Genomic DNA, 14909 nt, shown 5'->3' with positions numbered 1-14909 from the left:
ATGCCCACTGACATGGTTTTAAAGCTATTTATTAGCTATCCCTTTTTTGGCCTTCAAAAGTCTTAAATTGCACATAATTTGGTCAGAGAAATCAAAATTTTCTTGGGGGAGGCCCCTAAATAATTTTAACATAGTATTGTCATTAAATCAGTGTAGGGCCAAAATAAAACCATTAAAATATCAAGTAAATAAATGACAGGCTTCTTGGTGCCACAGCAACACCCAAAAAGTATTGCTATGCACCTACACAAAATTTGAGGGTTCCCCCACATGGCAAATCCCACTTTAACCACTGCCAACACAGTAGCATATTTTTTTGAACGATATTTGAATATTTTGTAAAGATGTGTCATGTGAAGTCTTTTAGAGTCTGAAACTGATTAAAAGTGTGTGGAATGTGCACTTTTTTAAAGTGTGTTGCGAAATATTTATGTAGCCTATTCATTTTAAATATAGCCTAATTTATAAAAGATTTTTGGTTTGCAAAGCCCACTTCTTCTTTTGCAATTTTCCCTAATAAAATAGACATAATTGCATAATGTAGATTTTCGTTTTGTCTTTCAAATTTCTGAAAAAAAAAAAAAAAACATGCACCCAAGTTTTCTACAAATACAGGTTTCTAAATATCTTCTAAAATCTTGAATAAATATAAAACACGCAAAATTGTCTTTTATTCCAATACACAAAAATCCCAAGTGAAATGTTTTTTGTTTTTTTGTTTTTTTATCATAACGGGATAAAAAAAAATCATATATGGGCTAGTATTTTATGTGGGATAGCCTATCTTTGATTCTGTTATTGATACAACATTTGTTTTGCATTTTCCTTGCTTTGGTAGCCATGTTTGACATAGCCTATGTGTTAATCAATGAAAAGGGGAGGATAATACATTAGCCTATGTAGGTCCAGGTTCAGGGTTAGTGTAGTTATTACAGTCACTGTCTGCTGTGTACATGGGGAACGGGACTGTAAAAGTACTATTAAGTGGGTTTTTTTTTCAATAATATAATTTTCCAAGTTTTTGCACACTTGTTCCCTATTGACGAAAGTAACGCCCTTGGCCACTCCCTCTCCATTTAACGCGTTGTATGAGCTGAGGTGTGCGTGTGTTTTCACTGTTTGTTGTGACGGACGACGAGCAGAGATGTCAGGAATTGCGGCGAAGCTCCAGCAAAACAGGGCTCGGGCAGCGGGCTTCGGTACCAACGCCCAAGCGTTCAAGTTCCTCAACCAGGACTACGAGGCGCTCAAGCGCGTGTGTCTGGAGAGCGGACGCTTATTTCAGGATGACATGTTTGAAGCCAATACATCTGCGCTCGGGTTCAAGGAACTGGGACCAAACTCCTCTAAAGTGCGCGGGGTTGAGTGGATGAGACCAAAGGTAGGTGTAACACAGACCTTTTATAGCTATTTATTTTATTTTTTTTTAATGAACCTTTTGTAGCCATGTTTCAATATATCATGGACATATTTGCATGTTTGAAGTAGGCTATTGTAACACATACTAAACATTCTTCTCCAAGAGTAACCAACTCTTACAGTTTTGCTTTAGGCTAAAAGTGGGCATCACCTTGCTCATCTCGTTCAGTGTTCTGTAATTACTCCGGAGCTCCCTGTATATCTGGGTGTGTTCACCATCATTTGTTTTTTGAGGCACTATGAACAGGAAGAACAAGTTTCACTTGTCAATAGTAATTCAGTCAGATCATTGAACTGAAAGATGAATGTGTTTTCAAAAACCATCCAGGCGGCCATGATAGAACAAAAAGTCTTCACGATTGACCATGTAAAGCCATTGATTGTTAGTCTGAACCAAACGGCTTCAGTGCCAGACAGACCAGGAAATGATATGAACATATGCTCCCCAAAGTGCATTATCATTTTAAATGCTGCATGCGCTGCTTTGTGAGCCGTGTTATGCAATACTGGTTGCCAGAAGACCTTTTAGAGTCAATTAGAGTAAATATGATCCTTACAGCTGGGATAATGGATGGTTATTGTTGTGTTCAAGAATGGTGTCCAGCTTTTTTCCCCAGGTATAGCTGCATTCAAAACATTTTTAGAATAAATATCGTGGCCTAATGGTTCGAGAGTCTGACTGCGGGTTTGATTCTCAATACTGGTAGGAAATGACTTTGAGAAAGGCACCTAACCCCCAATCGCTCCCTGGGTGCCTCACCAAAATGGCTGTCCACTGCTCTGGTTGTGTGTATGCACTAACTTCGAGAATGGGTAACCATCCTTGGGCTTCACATGTCACTTATTACTTATTATTGCTTATACTGTAGGGTATACATCATTAGAAAACCTTTGAGATTTCTTGAGCGCTGTGGCTATTGAAGAACACAAGATGTACTTGTCACTTTTCACAAATACACTTTTGTGTCCATATGGGCTACTTAAGAAAACTCCCACATTTTTGTTGTAAAAACTATTACATTTATTAGGATTATATACTATCTGCTATTATATTAAAGTAACTTGTCCATCAGAGGTCTTGATAGCCTAGTATTCATCATTTAAAATCATACAAAAATATAATAATTTTGACAAACTGTTGGACTGAAATTCAGTGTTATGTAAAGAAAATCGTAACAAATTTGTAATAATTAAAATGCAAACAATTTACGAATGAAAAAGCTCATTTTTGGCTATATCCAACATTTTCAACCCTGTTATGACTTGCCCCCTTATAGAACATGTAACATTCATTAAAATCATAACACCTAAGAAGAAACAACATTTGCTAGGAGGGCAAAATAATCTAATTTGTTTTATTTAAGCTAATTTTGCAACCCCATTTCCCTCCTGTTGTAAAAAAAAAAAGAAACTTAAATTTCATTTGAATGCTTCCAATGGCGGAAAGATCAAATTCCTCAAAGGAGTATTTCACTTTTAAAAAAACTTTTGCTGATAATTTATTCACCCCCATGTCATCCAAGATGTCCGCTTCTTTCTTTCTTCAGTCGAAAAGAAATTAAGGTTTTTGATGAAAACATTCCAGGATTTTTCTCCATATAATGGACTTCAATGGGAACCAAACGGTTAAAGGTCCAAAAGACAGTTTCAGTACAAACTGCAAACTGTTCAAAGGGCTTTAAACGATTCTAGACGATGAATAAGGGTCTTATCAAGCGAAACGATCGCTCCTGTAAAAAATAAATAACAAAGCGCTCTGTACTGTGATGCACGTTCGTGACTCTCCTGTTCGAACTCGTTCATCAGTGTTGTAGTCGAGACCACCTCACTCGAGTCTTTTATTTACTTTTAATTTACTTTTTAGAGAAATCCCTTTTTTTTTTTTTTTTACTGAATTTACTGAAAAAAATATGATCTGTTTAGGGTCAAAAGGCCACATAGTAGGTGGTGTTAAAAGTAATTTTATTACAATTTGTCATGCGCAGTTGCGCACTAGAAAATCACCAATCACTGGGCGTGTCAATCAATTTAAAGAAATACTTTATTAACATACATTAATAATCATGAAAAATATTTTTAATTGAACCCGAGTGGACTCGGGAATAAGTCCGAGTCCTAAAAAAAAAATGTTCGATTACGAGTCAATTCCGAGTCCAAATGCACACGAGTCCATGACAAGACCAAGACCATTAAAATATGGTCTCGAGACCGAGTCCGAGACGAGTCCGAGTCTCGAGTACTACAACACTGTCGTTCATTAAAATGAACGAATCTTTTTCCGAGTCAATTCGTTTGACTCAGAAAAAGATTCGTTCATTTTGATGAACGAGTTCGAACAGGAGAGTCACAAACGTGCACGGCGAGCATTTGAGCTTATAAAACTTAAACTTTGTTATTTATTTATTTATTAAATGAGCGATTCGTTTCTCTTGATAAGACCCTTATTCATCGTCTGGAATCGTTTAAAGCCCTTTGAACAGTTTGCAATTTCCACTGAAACTCTCATTTAGACCTTGAACCGTTTGGTTCCCAATGAAGTGCATTATATGGAGAAAAATCCTGGAATGTTTTCATCAGAAACCTTAATTTCTTTTCGACTGAAGAAAGAAAGACATGGACATCTTGGATGACATGGGGGTGAGTAAATTATCAGCAAAAGTTTTTTGAAAAGTGAACTACTCCTTTAAATTGTACATTTTTACATATAACCACAAAATATCTAGCTCCTTCTGACTTGCATGTTACGTAAGCAACGTTTTCAACCCCATTACCTTCTTGGCCCTATTTTGTTTCCTATTGTATGGATGAGCCATGTGATCTTGTTGATTCAGCAATTAACTCATCTCTTGTTAAGGTAAACCTGTGATTCATATTTTTGGAATGCATGTTTTGTCATCCAGCAACTGACGTCCAACCCAACGTTTATTAGTGGAGGAGCGACCAGAACGGATATCTGCCAGGGTGCTTTGGGTGAGTCCATGTACCTGTAATATTAGCCTATTGTTGATCTGCTGAAACTTTAGAAATGTTGATAACAAAAGATCATGTACAGAACTGCCCCATATAGAACGGCCATCAGAAGACACAAAGGCATTTTGTTGCTGGTTGAGTGAGTTGGTCATCAGATTTGTAACACACTATTTCAATATGATCCATTTTTTTAATTATTACATTGTCTATTTTCTAATATCTGGGAATTATATTAATTACATATCTTAAAGAACTATTCTGAAATGAAAATAATGAGAAAATGAGAATGGAAAGAGTTTCTATTGTAGAATACGGAAAAGGCCGAAACCTTTTTGTCTTGGTTGCAACTCTAAATCACAAACAAACACATAAACACACCCTGTCAGACCTGCTTTATTCGATATTACCCAAACACTTTTCAAACGCCACGGGTTTCACACAAACATGTCCCTAAAGTTTTCCACTCTATCTGAACCTCTGATAAGAATCACAATCATGCTGCATTTGCTGAGTATATGCCACATACTGTCTATAAAGAATGCAAATGAGTTTGCAAAGTGTGTAGGAGCAGGAACAATAGGATGGGTGTTGTCCCGAAGCATTGGAAAACATCAAAAAGCTTAGGTCGATGACAATTTACGCTTCACCAATGATATCGCAGCATGTCACTGTTGAAGTTTTGCTTACAATAGTGAGTTTGTAGTTTTGAACACAACATGATATCTGGTTTTCCAGGGGACTGTTGGCTTCTAGCTGCCATCGCTTCTCTTACCCTGAACCAGGACGTCTTCGGCCGCGTCGTCCCGTCCGGTCAGAGTTTTGACGGAGACTACGCTGGAATATTTCATTTCCAGGTTAACAGCCTTTCGTAACATAAAAGCCAACAAACCAAAAATATTACGACTGATTTTACTTTTTTATGGGCAGTACGAATACGGATTATTTGAATGTTTAAAGGGATAGTCCACTTTGAAATTAATTTTTGGTGTGTTTTATCTTACCTCAAGGGCATCCAAGATGTAGGTGTCTTTGTTTCCGCAGTAGTTTCAATTTTGATATTTTTAGGTCAAACCGTTCTTGTCTTGTCTCATATAATGGAGGTCTATGGTCACCACCTCAAAGAGCATGCACAGAGAAGTCCAAATTAAACATGATTTAATGACTCGTAAATGTAAGTACACATTGATGGCCTAAGACACGAAACGAGCGGTTTGTGTGAGAAAACGAACCGTTTTTATATTGTTTTTACCTCTTGTAATCACAACCATAAAGTTCCTGCACCCTCAGATCAGATGTGGTTACAAGAGGTAAAAACAATATAAAAACGGTTCGTTTTCTCACACAAACCGCTTTTGCATTTACGAGTCATTAAATCATGTTAATTTGGACTTTTCTGTGCATGCTCTTTGAGGTGGTGACCATAGACCTCCATTATATGACTGACAGACAAGAACGGTTTGACCTAAAAATATCAAAATTGAAAATACTGTGGAAACAAAGACACCTACATCTTGGATGCCCTTGAGGTAAGATAAAACATACCAAAAATTAATGTCAAAGTGAACTGTCCCTTTAAGTGTCTGCTAACTGATATCCTGAACATGGCGTACTATTAACATAATATACATTATTTATGTTCTTATTAATTGATTTATTTCCACACTCAGTATTAATATTGTTGTTATTTATGAGAAATTGTCTCCGATCTTAAAGTAAACGCTATTAAGCTACACATTTCTCACTTCCCATGAAGACGTTTGTCAAATGTTCCCCCGTTCACATATGTCCATGTCTCTTCAGTTCTGGCAGTACGGTGAATGGGTGGACGTGGTCATCGATGACCGACTGCCTGCAAGAAATGGAGAGTTGCTGTTCGTCCACTCCGCCGAGGGAAATGAGTTTTGGAGCGCTCTGTTGGAAAAGGCCTATGCAAAGTGAGGATTTGTATATTAAAAGTATTGTTTACACCTGCTATTTAGATGCGATCACAAGTAGACAGCGCTAAATACAGGTGGTAAACATATGAAGTGAAAACGCATTAGACTGGATTGCTTTCGTAGTGTAAACGCTCATGTGATCGAATGTGTTTCGAACCGTCACACAAGACACCTTAACACCAGGTGCAAACACGGCCTAAGAAAAATGTTTGTTTTGAGAACTTGGCACTGAAAAGTTATTTTGAAAACTACGTTTTTAAGAGTATTATAGCATGACTAAATGGAGTGGACTTCCTCAGAAGTAAAAGCGGAAAAACGTCTTCCTTGTCCTCAGGCTGAACGGCAGCTATGAAGCTCTCTCTGGTGGCACCACCACAGAGGGATTTGAGGATTTCACCGGAGGCATCGCTGAGGTCCACGAATTGGCGAAAGCAAGTCCAAATCTCTTCAAAACCATCCAGAAGGCTTTGAGCTGGGGCTCACTGCTGGGCTGCTCAATTGATGTGAGAAACTTCATTTGTATGTATATAACCTTGCAATTATGAGCAGTTTGTAACCAGATCTGTTAACTGTCAGTGAACATAATTCACTGAGTCACGAGTAACTGGTTCTGTTTTGTTTCCGCTTGCTTTAGATTACAGACAGTGCAGATTCAGAGGCGATTACAAGTCAGAAACTGGTCAAAGGACACGCCTACTCACTTACTGGTGCCGAAGAGGTCGGTGCTGAGGAGGATTTTTAAGCATTTCTGTGTCATTGGTTTGCATAGATTAAATTTTGCTCGGTGTCTGCGCAGGTGGAGTACAGTGGCAATTTAACCAAACTAGTCCGGATCAGGAACCCCTGGGGTCAGGTGGAGTGGACCGGATCCTGGAGTGATGGGTGTGTAAACCGGGGTTGGCTTCAAAACTCACAATGTGACATGTCTGGAGATTGATTAGCACATAAAGCTATAATTCTGGAATCCGTTTGAGGAGAAGAGGTAATGCAGGTGGTGTTGCGGAAAGGAACCGCACCCAGCCATGACTCCTGTCGGACATGTTTACTATGGGAGAGACCTGAGTTGCTATGGGAACTATGATTAAGCCCTTGTGCCCTCGGGTGTTGAAGAACAGGTTCAGTGACTCGCATCCTCCTTGTCACGCTCTTCCTCGTTTCACCGCTAAATCAACAGACTATAAAATACTTGACCTATGTACACTTGACTCATTCAAATGAATATTTTTAATAAGCAAGGATGCATTAAATTGATCACAATTGATAGTAATATTAAAATAAATGCTGCACTTTTGCTCTTTCTATTCATGAAAAAATTCTGAAAAAACCGTATCATGGTTTCCACAAAAGTATTAAAGAGATGCATTGAAAATAGCAAGCTGGATTTAATCATTTATCTGTTTTAATGACCTGCAAATTCATTAACGGTCATGTGATTGGTCTTTAGGTCGACAGAATGGCGTCAGGTCAGTGACAGTGACCGTGAGAAACTGAACTGCAAAGCAGAAGATGGAGAGTTCTGGTAACCTGCAAATGTTTTATTTATTCATTTTTCTAAAATTTTATTTAGCATTTTTTCCTGTTGTGTTGTCTTAGATCATTGACAAAATATATCTCTTCATTGTCATACTCAGGATGTCGTACTCTGATTTCCTGCGTCTTTACTCGCGGGTGGAGATCTGTAATCTGACCCCTGATGCTCTGTCAGATGACAGCGTCAATAAGTGGGCGCTGTCTAAGTTTGATGGCAACTGGAGGAGTGGATCTACTGCTGGAGGCTGCAGGAACTTCCCAAGTAATCAACTCAATCTACTGCCTCATATATTACATTATATTATATCGAATCTTTTTACAAGAATACAAAAAAAAAAACAATACTAAAAACAACAAAAAGCCAATCAAAATAATACTAAACAAAATCAACAAAAAAGAAAACAAAAGAATATAAAAAACAACTGCAAAAAACAACAAAAAGGAAACAAAATAATATTAAAAAACACAACAGCACAAAAACTTTTAAAAAATCTAAACAAAATCAACTAAAAAGAAACAAGAATGACAAACTAAACCAGCAAAAACAACAAAAAGATACTTAACAAAAAGAGCAAAAAACAAAACTAAAGTAAACTCAACTAAAACAGCAAAAAAAAACTAAATAAAAACTAAACAAAAAACAAAGAATATGAAAACAAAAAATAACAAAACAAAATGATACTTAACAAAAACAGCAGAAAACAAAACAAATGTTTACTCAACTAAAACAGCAAAAAAAATAAATAAAACTAAACTATGAAAATAAAAAATAACAAACAAAAACAGCAACAAAACAACAGTAAAACAAAAAAAAGAAACAAAAACAGATAAAAAGAAAACAAGAATAACAAACCAAAAACAAAAAGATACTTAACAAAAAGAGCAAAAAACAAAAGTTTACTCAAATAAAACAGCAAAAAAACTAAATAAAAACAAAACAAAAAACAAATAATATGAAAACAAAAAATAACAAACTAAAACAAAATGATACTTAACAAAAACAGCAGAAAACAAAACAAATGTATACTCAACTAAAACAGCAAAAAAAACTAAATAAAAACTAAACAAAAAAACAAATAATTTGAAAACAAAAAATAACAAACCAAAACAAAATGATACTTAACAAAAACAGCAGAAAACAAAACAAATGTATACTCAACTAAAAAAGAAAAAAACAAAATAAAAACTAAACAAAAAACAAAAAATATGAAAACAAAAAATAACAAAACAAAACAAAACAATACTTAACAAAAACAGCAGAAAACAAAACAAATGTTTACTCAACTAAAACAGCAAAAAAATTAAAAAAAATAAAACTAAACTATGAAAACAAAAAATAACAAACAAAAGCAACAGCAAAAAACAAAAAGATACTAAACAAAAACAGCAACAAAACAACAGTAAAACTAAAAAAAGAAACAAAAACAAATAAAAAGAAAACAAGAATAACAAACCAAAAACAAAAAGATACTTAACAAAAACAGCAGAAAACAAAACAAATGTATACTCAACTAAAAAAATTAAAAAAATAAAAATAAAAACTAAACAAAAAATAAAAAAATATTAAAACAAAAAATAACAAAACAAAACAAAACGATACTTAACAAAAACAGCAGAAAACAAAACAAATGTATACTCAACTAAAACAGCAAAAAAACTAAATGAAAGCTAAACGAAAAACAAAAAATATGAAAACAAAAAATAACAAACAAAAACAACAGCAAAAAACAAAAAGATACTAAACAAATGTAGTCAACTAGAAAACAATTGTAAAACTAAAAAAAGAAACAAAAACAAATAAAAAGAAAACAAGAATAACAAACCAAACCAGCAAAAACAACAAAAAAGATACTAAACAAAAACAGCAACAAAAAAGTATAAAAAAAGTATAGTAAAACTAAAAAAATAGGAAAACAAAAGTATATGAAACAAAAACAACAGCAAAAAACAACAACGAAAGGTTATTCTACTCAAACAACATACAAAAACGAAAAGAAAAAAATTGATTATTTTACAAGATTATGAAACAAAAAACATCAACAGATTTTCATCTAAAACAACTGCAAAAAATAGCAAAAAAAAGAAACAAAAAAAAGAATATTCAACAAAAACGACAGCAAAAAAAATAAAATAAAAAAGAATACAAAAACAAAATCAACAAAACAAAAGGATACTCAATAAAAACAGCAAAAAAGTAAATACAAAAGAATATTAAACAAAAACAACGATAAAAGGTAAAACAATAATACTAAACAAAAAGCATATTTTTGTTTAATATGTTAAAGTAGCATTCATTCCAACAGAAGCCATGTTTTTGACCTCGTTTTGTTCCTGGCAGACTCGTTCTTTATGAACCCTCAGTTCTTGATCAAGCTGGATGAGGAGGATGACGACCCGGCTGATAATGAGGCGGGATGCAGCTTCGTTGTTGGTCTGATCCAGAAGAACCGTCGCAAAATGAGAAAGGTCGGAGAGGACATGCACACCATCGGCTTCGCCATCTACGAGGTGAGCAGCATAACGCTGTCTACACACACAGCCAGACTTCTGACTGTCTTCTTAAAGTCGGATCCAGCTTATTCTGGCCCAAAACTGATTCACAAACATAAATGTATCATAAATAACTATATCTCTCTTATCATTGTCCACAGGTTCCTCAAGAGGTATGGACTGCACACACTGAAGCACAAAATGACCAGAAATACAGTACTTCATCAGTTCCTCTTAAAGAGACAGTACGCCCCAAAAATGAACAAAAATCAAATTTCTTGAAACACTCTGTTGTAGTTTGTCGGGAAGAGGAACGTCCACCTGGATCGTAACTTCTTCGTGCGACATGCCTCGGCGGCCCGTTCGGAGACCTTCATCAACTTGCGGGAGGTGTGCTCTCGTTTCTGTCTGCCCCCCGGCGAGTATCTCATCGTCCCGTCCACCTTTGAGCCCAACAAAGATGGAGACTTCTGCGTGCGCGTCTTCTCCGAAAAACAGGCAGAGTTCCAGTGAGTTCCTGGCTCATGAATTGTGGCCCACGATAAGATGACGAGTCCTAACGAAAGTCTCCTCACTGAAATGTGTTTGTTTTTTAGAGAGCTTGATGACCCTGTGGAGTGCAAGGTTCCAGACGTACGTTTTTGCACCATGTTCAGAATGAATATAAAACTGTATTGTGGCACAAACATGCATTCATTCAATTTTTCTCGTGCAGATTGATGTGAACGAGGGTGATATCGACAGCCGGTTCAAGAATCTGTTTGGACAGCTTGCTGGGGCCGTGAGTATTACAGGATAATGATTTAATTATGATATTTTGGTTCAAATACATTTTTCTAAACCATATCCAATCATTTTCCCTTCCTCAAGGACGCTGAAATCTCACCATTTGAGCTGCAAAATATCCTGAACAAAGTGATAACTAAACGTAAGCTTTTAAAATATATATATAGTAAATCATGTATTTATATAGAAATACAATTAATTAATATTAATTCTGATTTATTTTAAAAATAGAATAAACAATATGCAATATATAAATTAATTAATTAATTAATTAATTAATACAGTATATATATATATATATATATACAGTATAATATATATATTAATACAGTAAATATATATATATATATATATATATATATATATATTATTCATTTATTTATTGTAGAATAAGAATTATATATATATTGTAGAATAAGAATTATATATATATATATATATATATATATATATTATTATTATTATTATTATTGACCAAATGTAATTTTTTTTTAAGGCAAAGACATTAAAACTGATGGATTTAGTTTGGACACTTGCCGCAACATGGTCAACTTACTGGATGTATCCTTTTAAAAAAAATGCTCAAGATTTGATGGACCAGTTTTACTAAAATAATTAGAAATTACGCGGAGAACGTTTGGTTGATGTATTTCTAGTCTATTCTTTCCTTTATCGATGTCTCAGAAAGACGGCAGTGGAAAACTGGGCTTGATTGAATTTAAAATTCTCTGGACTAAAATTGAAATGTACCTGGTATGTTTTTCTGCTTCTATCATTTTAATTTGTTGTACAATTCAGATAGTTATAAAATGTTGTAAGATTGTGATCCGCCTGTGTTTGTCTTCTGTAGGACATTTACTGTAAAATTGACGTGGACAAGTCAGGCACAATGAGCTCTTCTGAGATGAGAGAAGCCGTAGAGAAAGCAGGTCAGATCTTTTATCTTAAAGGTACAGTTAAGCCAAACATGGCAATTCCGTTATCATTTAATGGTGTTTTTTTTTTTGTACAGGCTTCTCTCTGAGCAACCCTCTACACCAGATCCTGGTGGCGCGCTACAGCGACAATCTCACCATCGACTTTGACAACTTTGTGGGCTGTATTATGCGTCTCGAATGCATGTTCAGTGAGTGTCTGATAAAGAGCGCACTTTAAAATAAAGACTGATATGTAAATTGAGCATTTATATCCTAATTCTCATTTGCAGAAATATTTAAAAAGCTGGACAAGGACAAGAATGGCACAGTAGAGCTGAACATGATGGAGGTTGGTGTCTTTGTTAGTCATGCGATACGCAGTGAAACTTCTAGAATGATCTAGAATCATGAAGAATGAATATGAAGAAAAACATTTTTGCTCTGTTATCATCTTGGTGAATTTCCATTTTCACCAAATGATGAGCCAAAAAATACTATTGTTTTATTCCTTTATGACTGTAAGTCTAATTCACATCTCTACACTCTTAGAAAGGAAGGTTCTAAGGGTTCTTGACACAGTTTTTAAGAACCCTTTATGCCAAAAAAGGTTCCATAAAAGTGGAAATGTTTCATTTTTTTCTAGCTTTAATTCATGTTTATGAGTTGTTTAGTTCATTAAATTTCATTGAAATAAAAAAATAACTAATATTTAATTAAATAATTGAAATTAATCCATGAAATGATCCCATGGTTGGGACCTTAAAATGTTCTATACATGAAGCGCCTGGCAGAACTCTTTAAGGTAGAACCTTCTTCCAAAGGCCCGTTCACACCAAGGATGATAACTATAGCAATAAAGGTGTAGTTCTTCAAATCATTCGAATTATAAAAGAATAGCCACTATTATAACGATAACGCACAGAGAATGAACGATAGAAACATTGACAGCCAATCAGAATCCACTCAAGCATTTAAAGAGAAAGACGACAAATCTGCAGCGCTGGTGTGGACGCTAATATACTTATTGTTATAGTTATCGTTTAATTTAAAATATATATATATATATATACACATATATGATCAGATCAATATGTTATGACAACAAATGTTTTTACATTTGTTGTCATAACACACTGTTAAGTCATCAAAATAAGAAATTTCATACAAGTTATACACGATTATTTTTTTTTAAGTCAGTTTAATGTAATTTAAGTTGAAATGACTTAAACATCCAAGTAGGTTGTACTTAAAAATGTAAGGCAGCAGTGTATAATTTATACTGCAGCAACAGTTAGTGAATTATGGTATGCTTTTCTAAATATATCGCTCCCATTCAATTGACTCTAGAAATGTCTTTTGTCTCCTTCTAGTGGCTGAATTTTGCCATGCTTTGAGGAAAATGTGCAGATTCTGGACCGCTGGGAGATCTGACTTTCTTATGCGTCATGCTAACATTGACATCCTCTTGAAATACCAAGAGACAGAAGGGACAAAGAAAAACTGATGTCGCTATTTGCGTCAGAATGTGAAACACAACGTCATGCTACAGACAGTTCTCCAGACTCAGGCCTGCTTCAAACTGATCACCATCTTCTTAGAGTAAAAAATGGGTTCCTGCGGTTGTTCCAGTTATTAGAAATCATATTATGGTGGTTCAGCTTGTTAGTTATTGCTTGTTTTGTTGGACAGTTCAGAAGGATTTAAATACTATAAAGAATACTATGATAGAAGAAAAATACTATGATGATATATGACAAAACTATGTTAGATACAAACAACCGTTTTATGTTTCTGTTTTGTTTTTAAAAATGTAATCATAAATCATGGAAAAAAAAAAACTGAGAAACAAGACTCTCTAGTGTTTTTCCAAGTTTCATATCGGAGAGAAATAAGGTACACATCGTGACATACAAGACAAAATGTGTGTGGTTCACCTATCAAAATACACATACATACATGTATACATGTATACAAACACACACACACACACACACACGTATGTGTGTGGTCCCCTTAATACACAAATATATTTTCCTCTGTCACGAATGACCTGCAGAGGGCAGCAGAGGAGATCTGATACACAGAAAAAAAAAATGTTTTTACCCGTTTTTGCAGAAGCTGTGGGATCTGTCGAGTTCAAGCAACGATCACTCGAGCGAGAGCAGCTTTACTGAATATTAAACTATGTAGTGCAGTAGCTAATATGACAGCTAAAATAATAGTGGGTAATGTTTAAATGATTCAGAGCTCCAGTGAACAAGGGGCATAGAATAGCGATGTCACAACCAATATCCAGTGACACTGATATATCCCTAGCAATAATTTCGATCAAAACTTACTTATAAACTTATAATTAAATATATTTATACATTGATGTCCCTGTGCCCACCAATTTCAAAATCAAACCTACGCCACTGCAGTAAACACCACAGGTGTGACCAGTGGGTTTGAAATGAAATATAAACAAGCATTGGTTGTGGTGTGTCCACATACTGGCAATGCAGTGTCGTCATGACAGGTCTTTCAAGACTTTCACAATAAGGTAATTCTCGTCTTTCCTGCAGACAGTAACATACACAGGGGTGGATTAACATAAGGGCTAAGAGTGGAGCTGGAATAGGCTAGAGAAGGGTTTCTCAAACTCGGTCCTGGAGGGGCGCTGTCCTGCAGAGTTTAGCTCCAACCCTGATCAAACACACCTGAGCAAGCTAATCAAGGTCTTCAGGATCACAAGAAAGTCACAGGTAAGTGTGTTTGATCAGGGTTGGAGCTGAACTCTGCAGGACAGCGGCCCTCCAGGACCCAGTTTGAGAAACCCTGCAGGGACAGAAAAGTAAGCAATACTTGAGAACCTAAACTT

General features: G+C 35.2%; 1 protein-coding gene across 1 annotated transcript; it reads left to right on the top strand.

Annotated features, from left to right (window-relative positions):
• Nucleotides 1–1062: 1062 nt before the first annotated feature.
• capn2l (calpain 2, (m/II) large subunit, like) lies at nucleotides 1063–13639 on the top strand. The gene is made up of 21 exons (XM_039695028.2): nucleotides 1063–1381; nucleotides 4320–4389; nucleotides 5125–5243; nucleotides 6190–6323; nucleotides 6661–6829; nucleotides 6961–7044; nucleotides 7123–7208; nucleotides 7771–7845; nucleotides 7958–8118; nucleotides 10195–10364; nucleotides 10508–10519; nucleotides 10644–10855; nucleotides 10943–10979; nucleotides 11062–11127; nucleotides 11217–11274; nucleotides 11629–11693; nucleotides 11817–11885; nucleotides 11983–12061; nucleotides 12145–12258; nucleotides 12340–12398; nucleotides 13420–13639. Exons 1-21 carry the CDS (start codon nucleotides 1145–1147, stop codon nucleotides 13441–13443), a joined length of 2100 nt encoding a protein of 699 aa, XP_039550962.2. The 5' UTR covers nucleotides 1063–1144; the 3' UTR covers nucleotides 13444–13639.
• The last annotated feature ends 1270 nt before the right edge of the window (nucleotides 13640–14909 follow it).

Source organism: Pimephales promelas, chromosome 2 (genome assembly GCF_988280905.1).
Source record: "Pimephales promelas chromosome 2, fPimPro1.hap1.1, whole genome shotgun sequence".
NCBI classification, from domain to species: domain Eukaryota; kingdom Metazoa; phylum Chordata; class Actinopteri; order Cypriniformes; family Leuciscidae; genus Pimephales; species Pimephales promelas.
The sequence above is the reverse complement of the archived record's forward strand: the minus strand, read 5'-3'. Positions and strand labels throughout refer to the sequence as shown.

Bases quoted from the DNA above. Each gene is read 5' to 3' on its own strand.
- capn2l (XM_039695028.2), top strand. From the start codon at position 1,145: ATGTCAGGAATTGCGGCGAAGCTCCAGCAAAACAGGGCTCGGGCAGCG. The intron at 7,846-7,957 runs GTAACCTGCAAA...TGTCATACTCAG, and splicing joins GCAGAAGATGGAGAGTTCTG to GATGTCGTACTCTGATTTCC. The intron at 12,259-12,339 runs GTGAGTGTCTGA...TCTCATTTGCAG, and splicing joins GCGTCTCGAATGCATGTTCA to AAATATTTAAAAAGCTGGAC.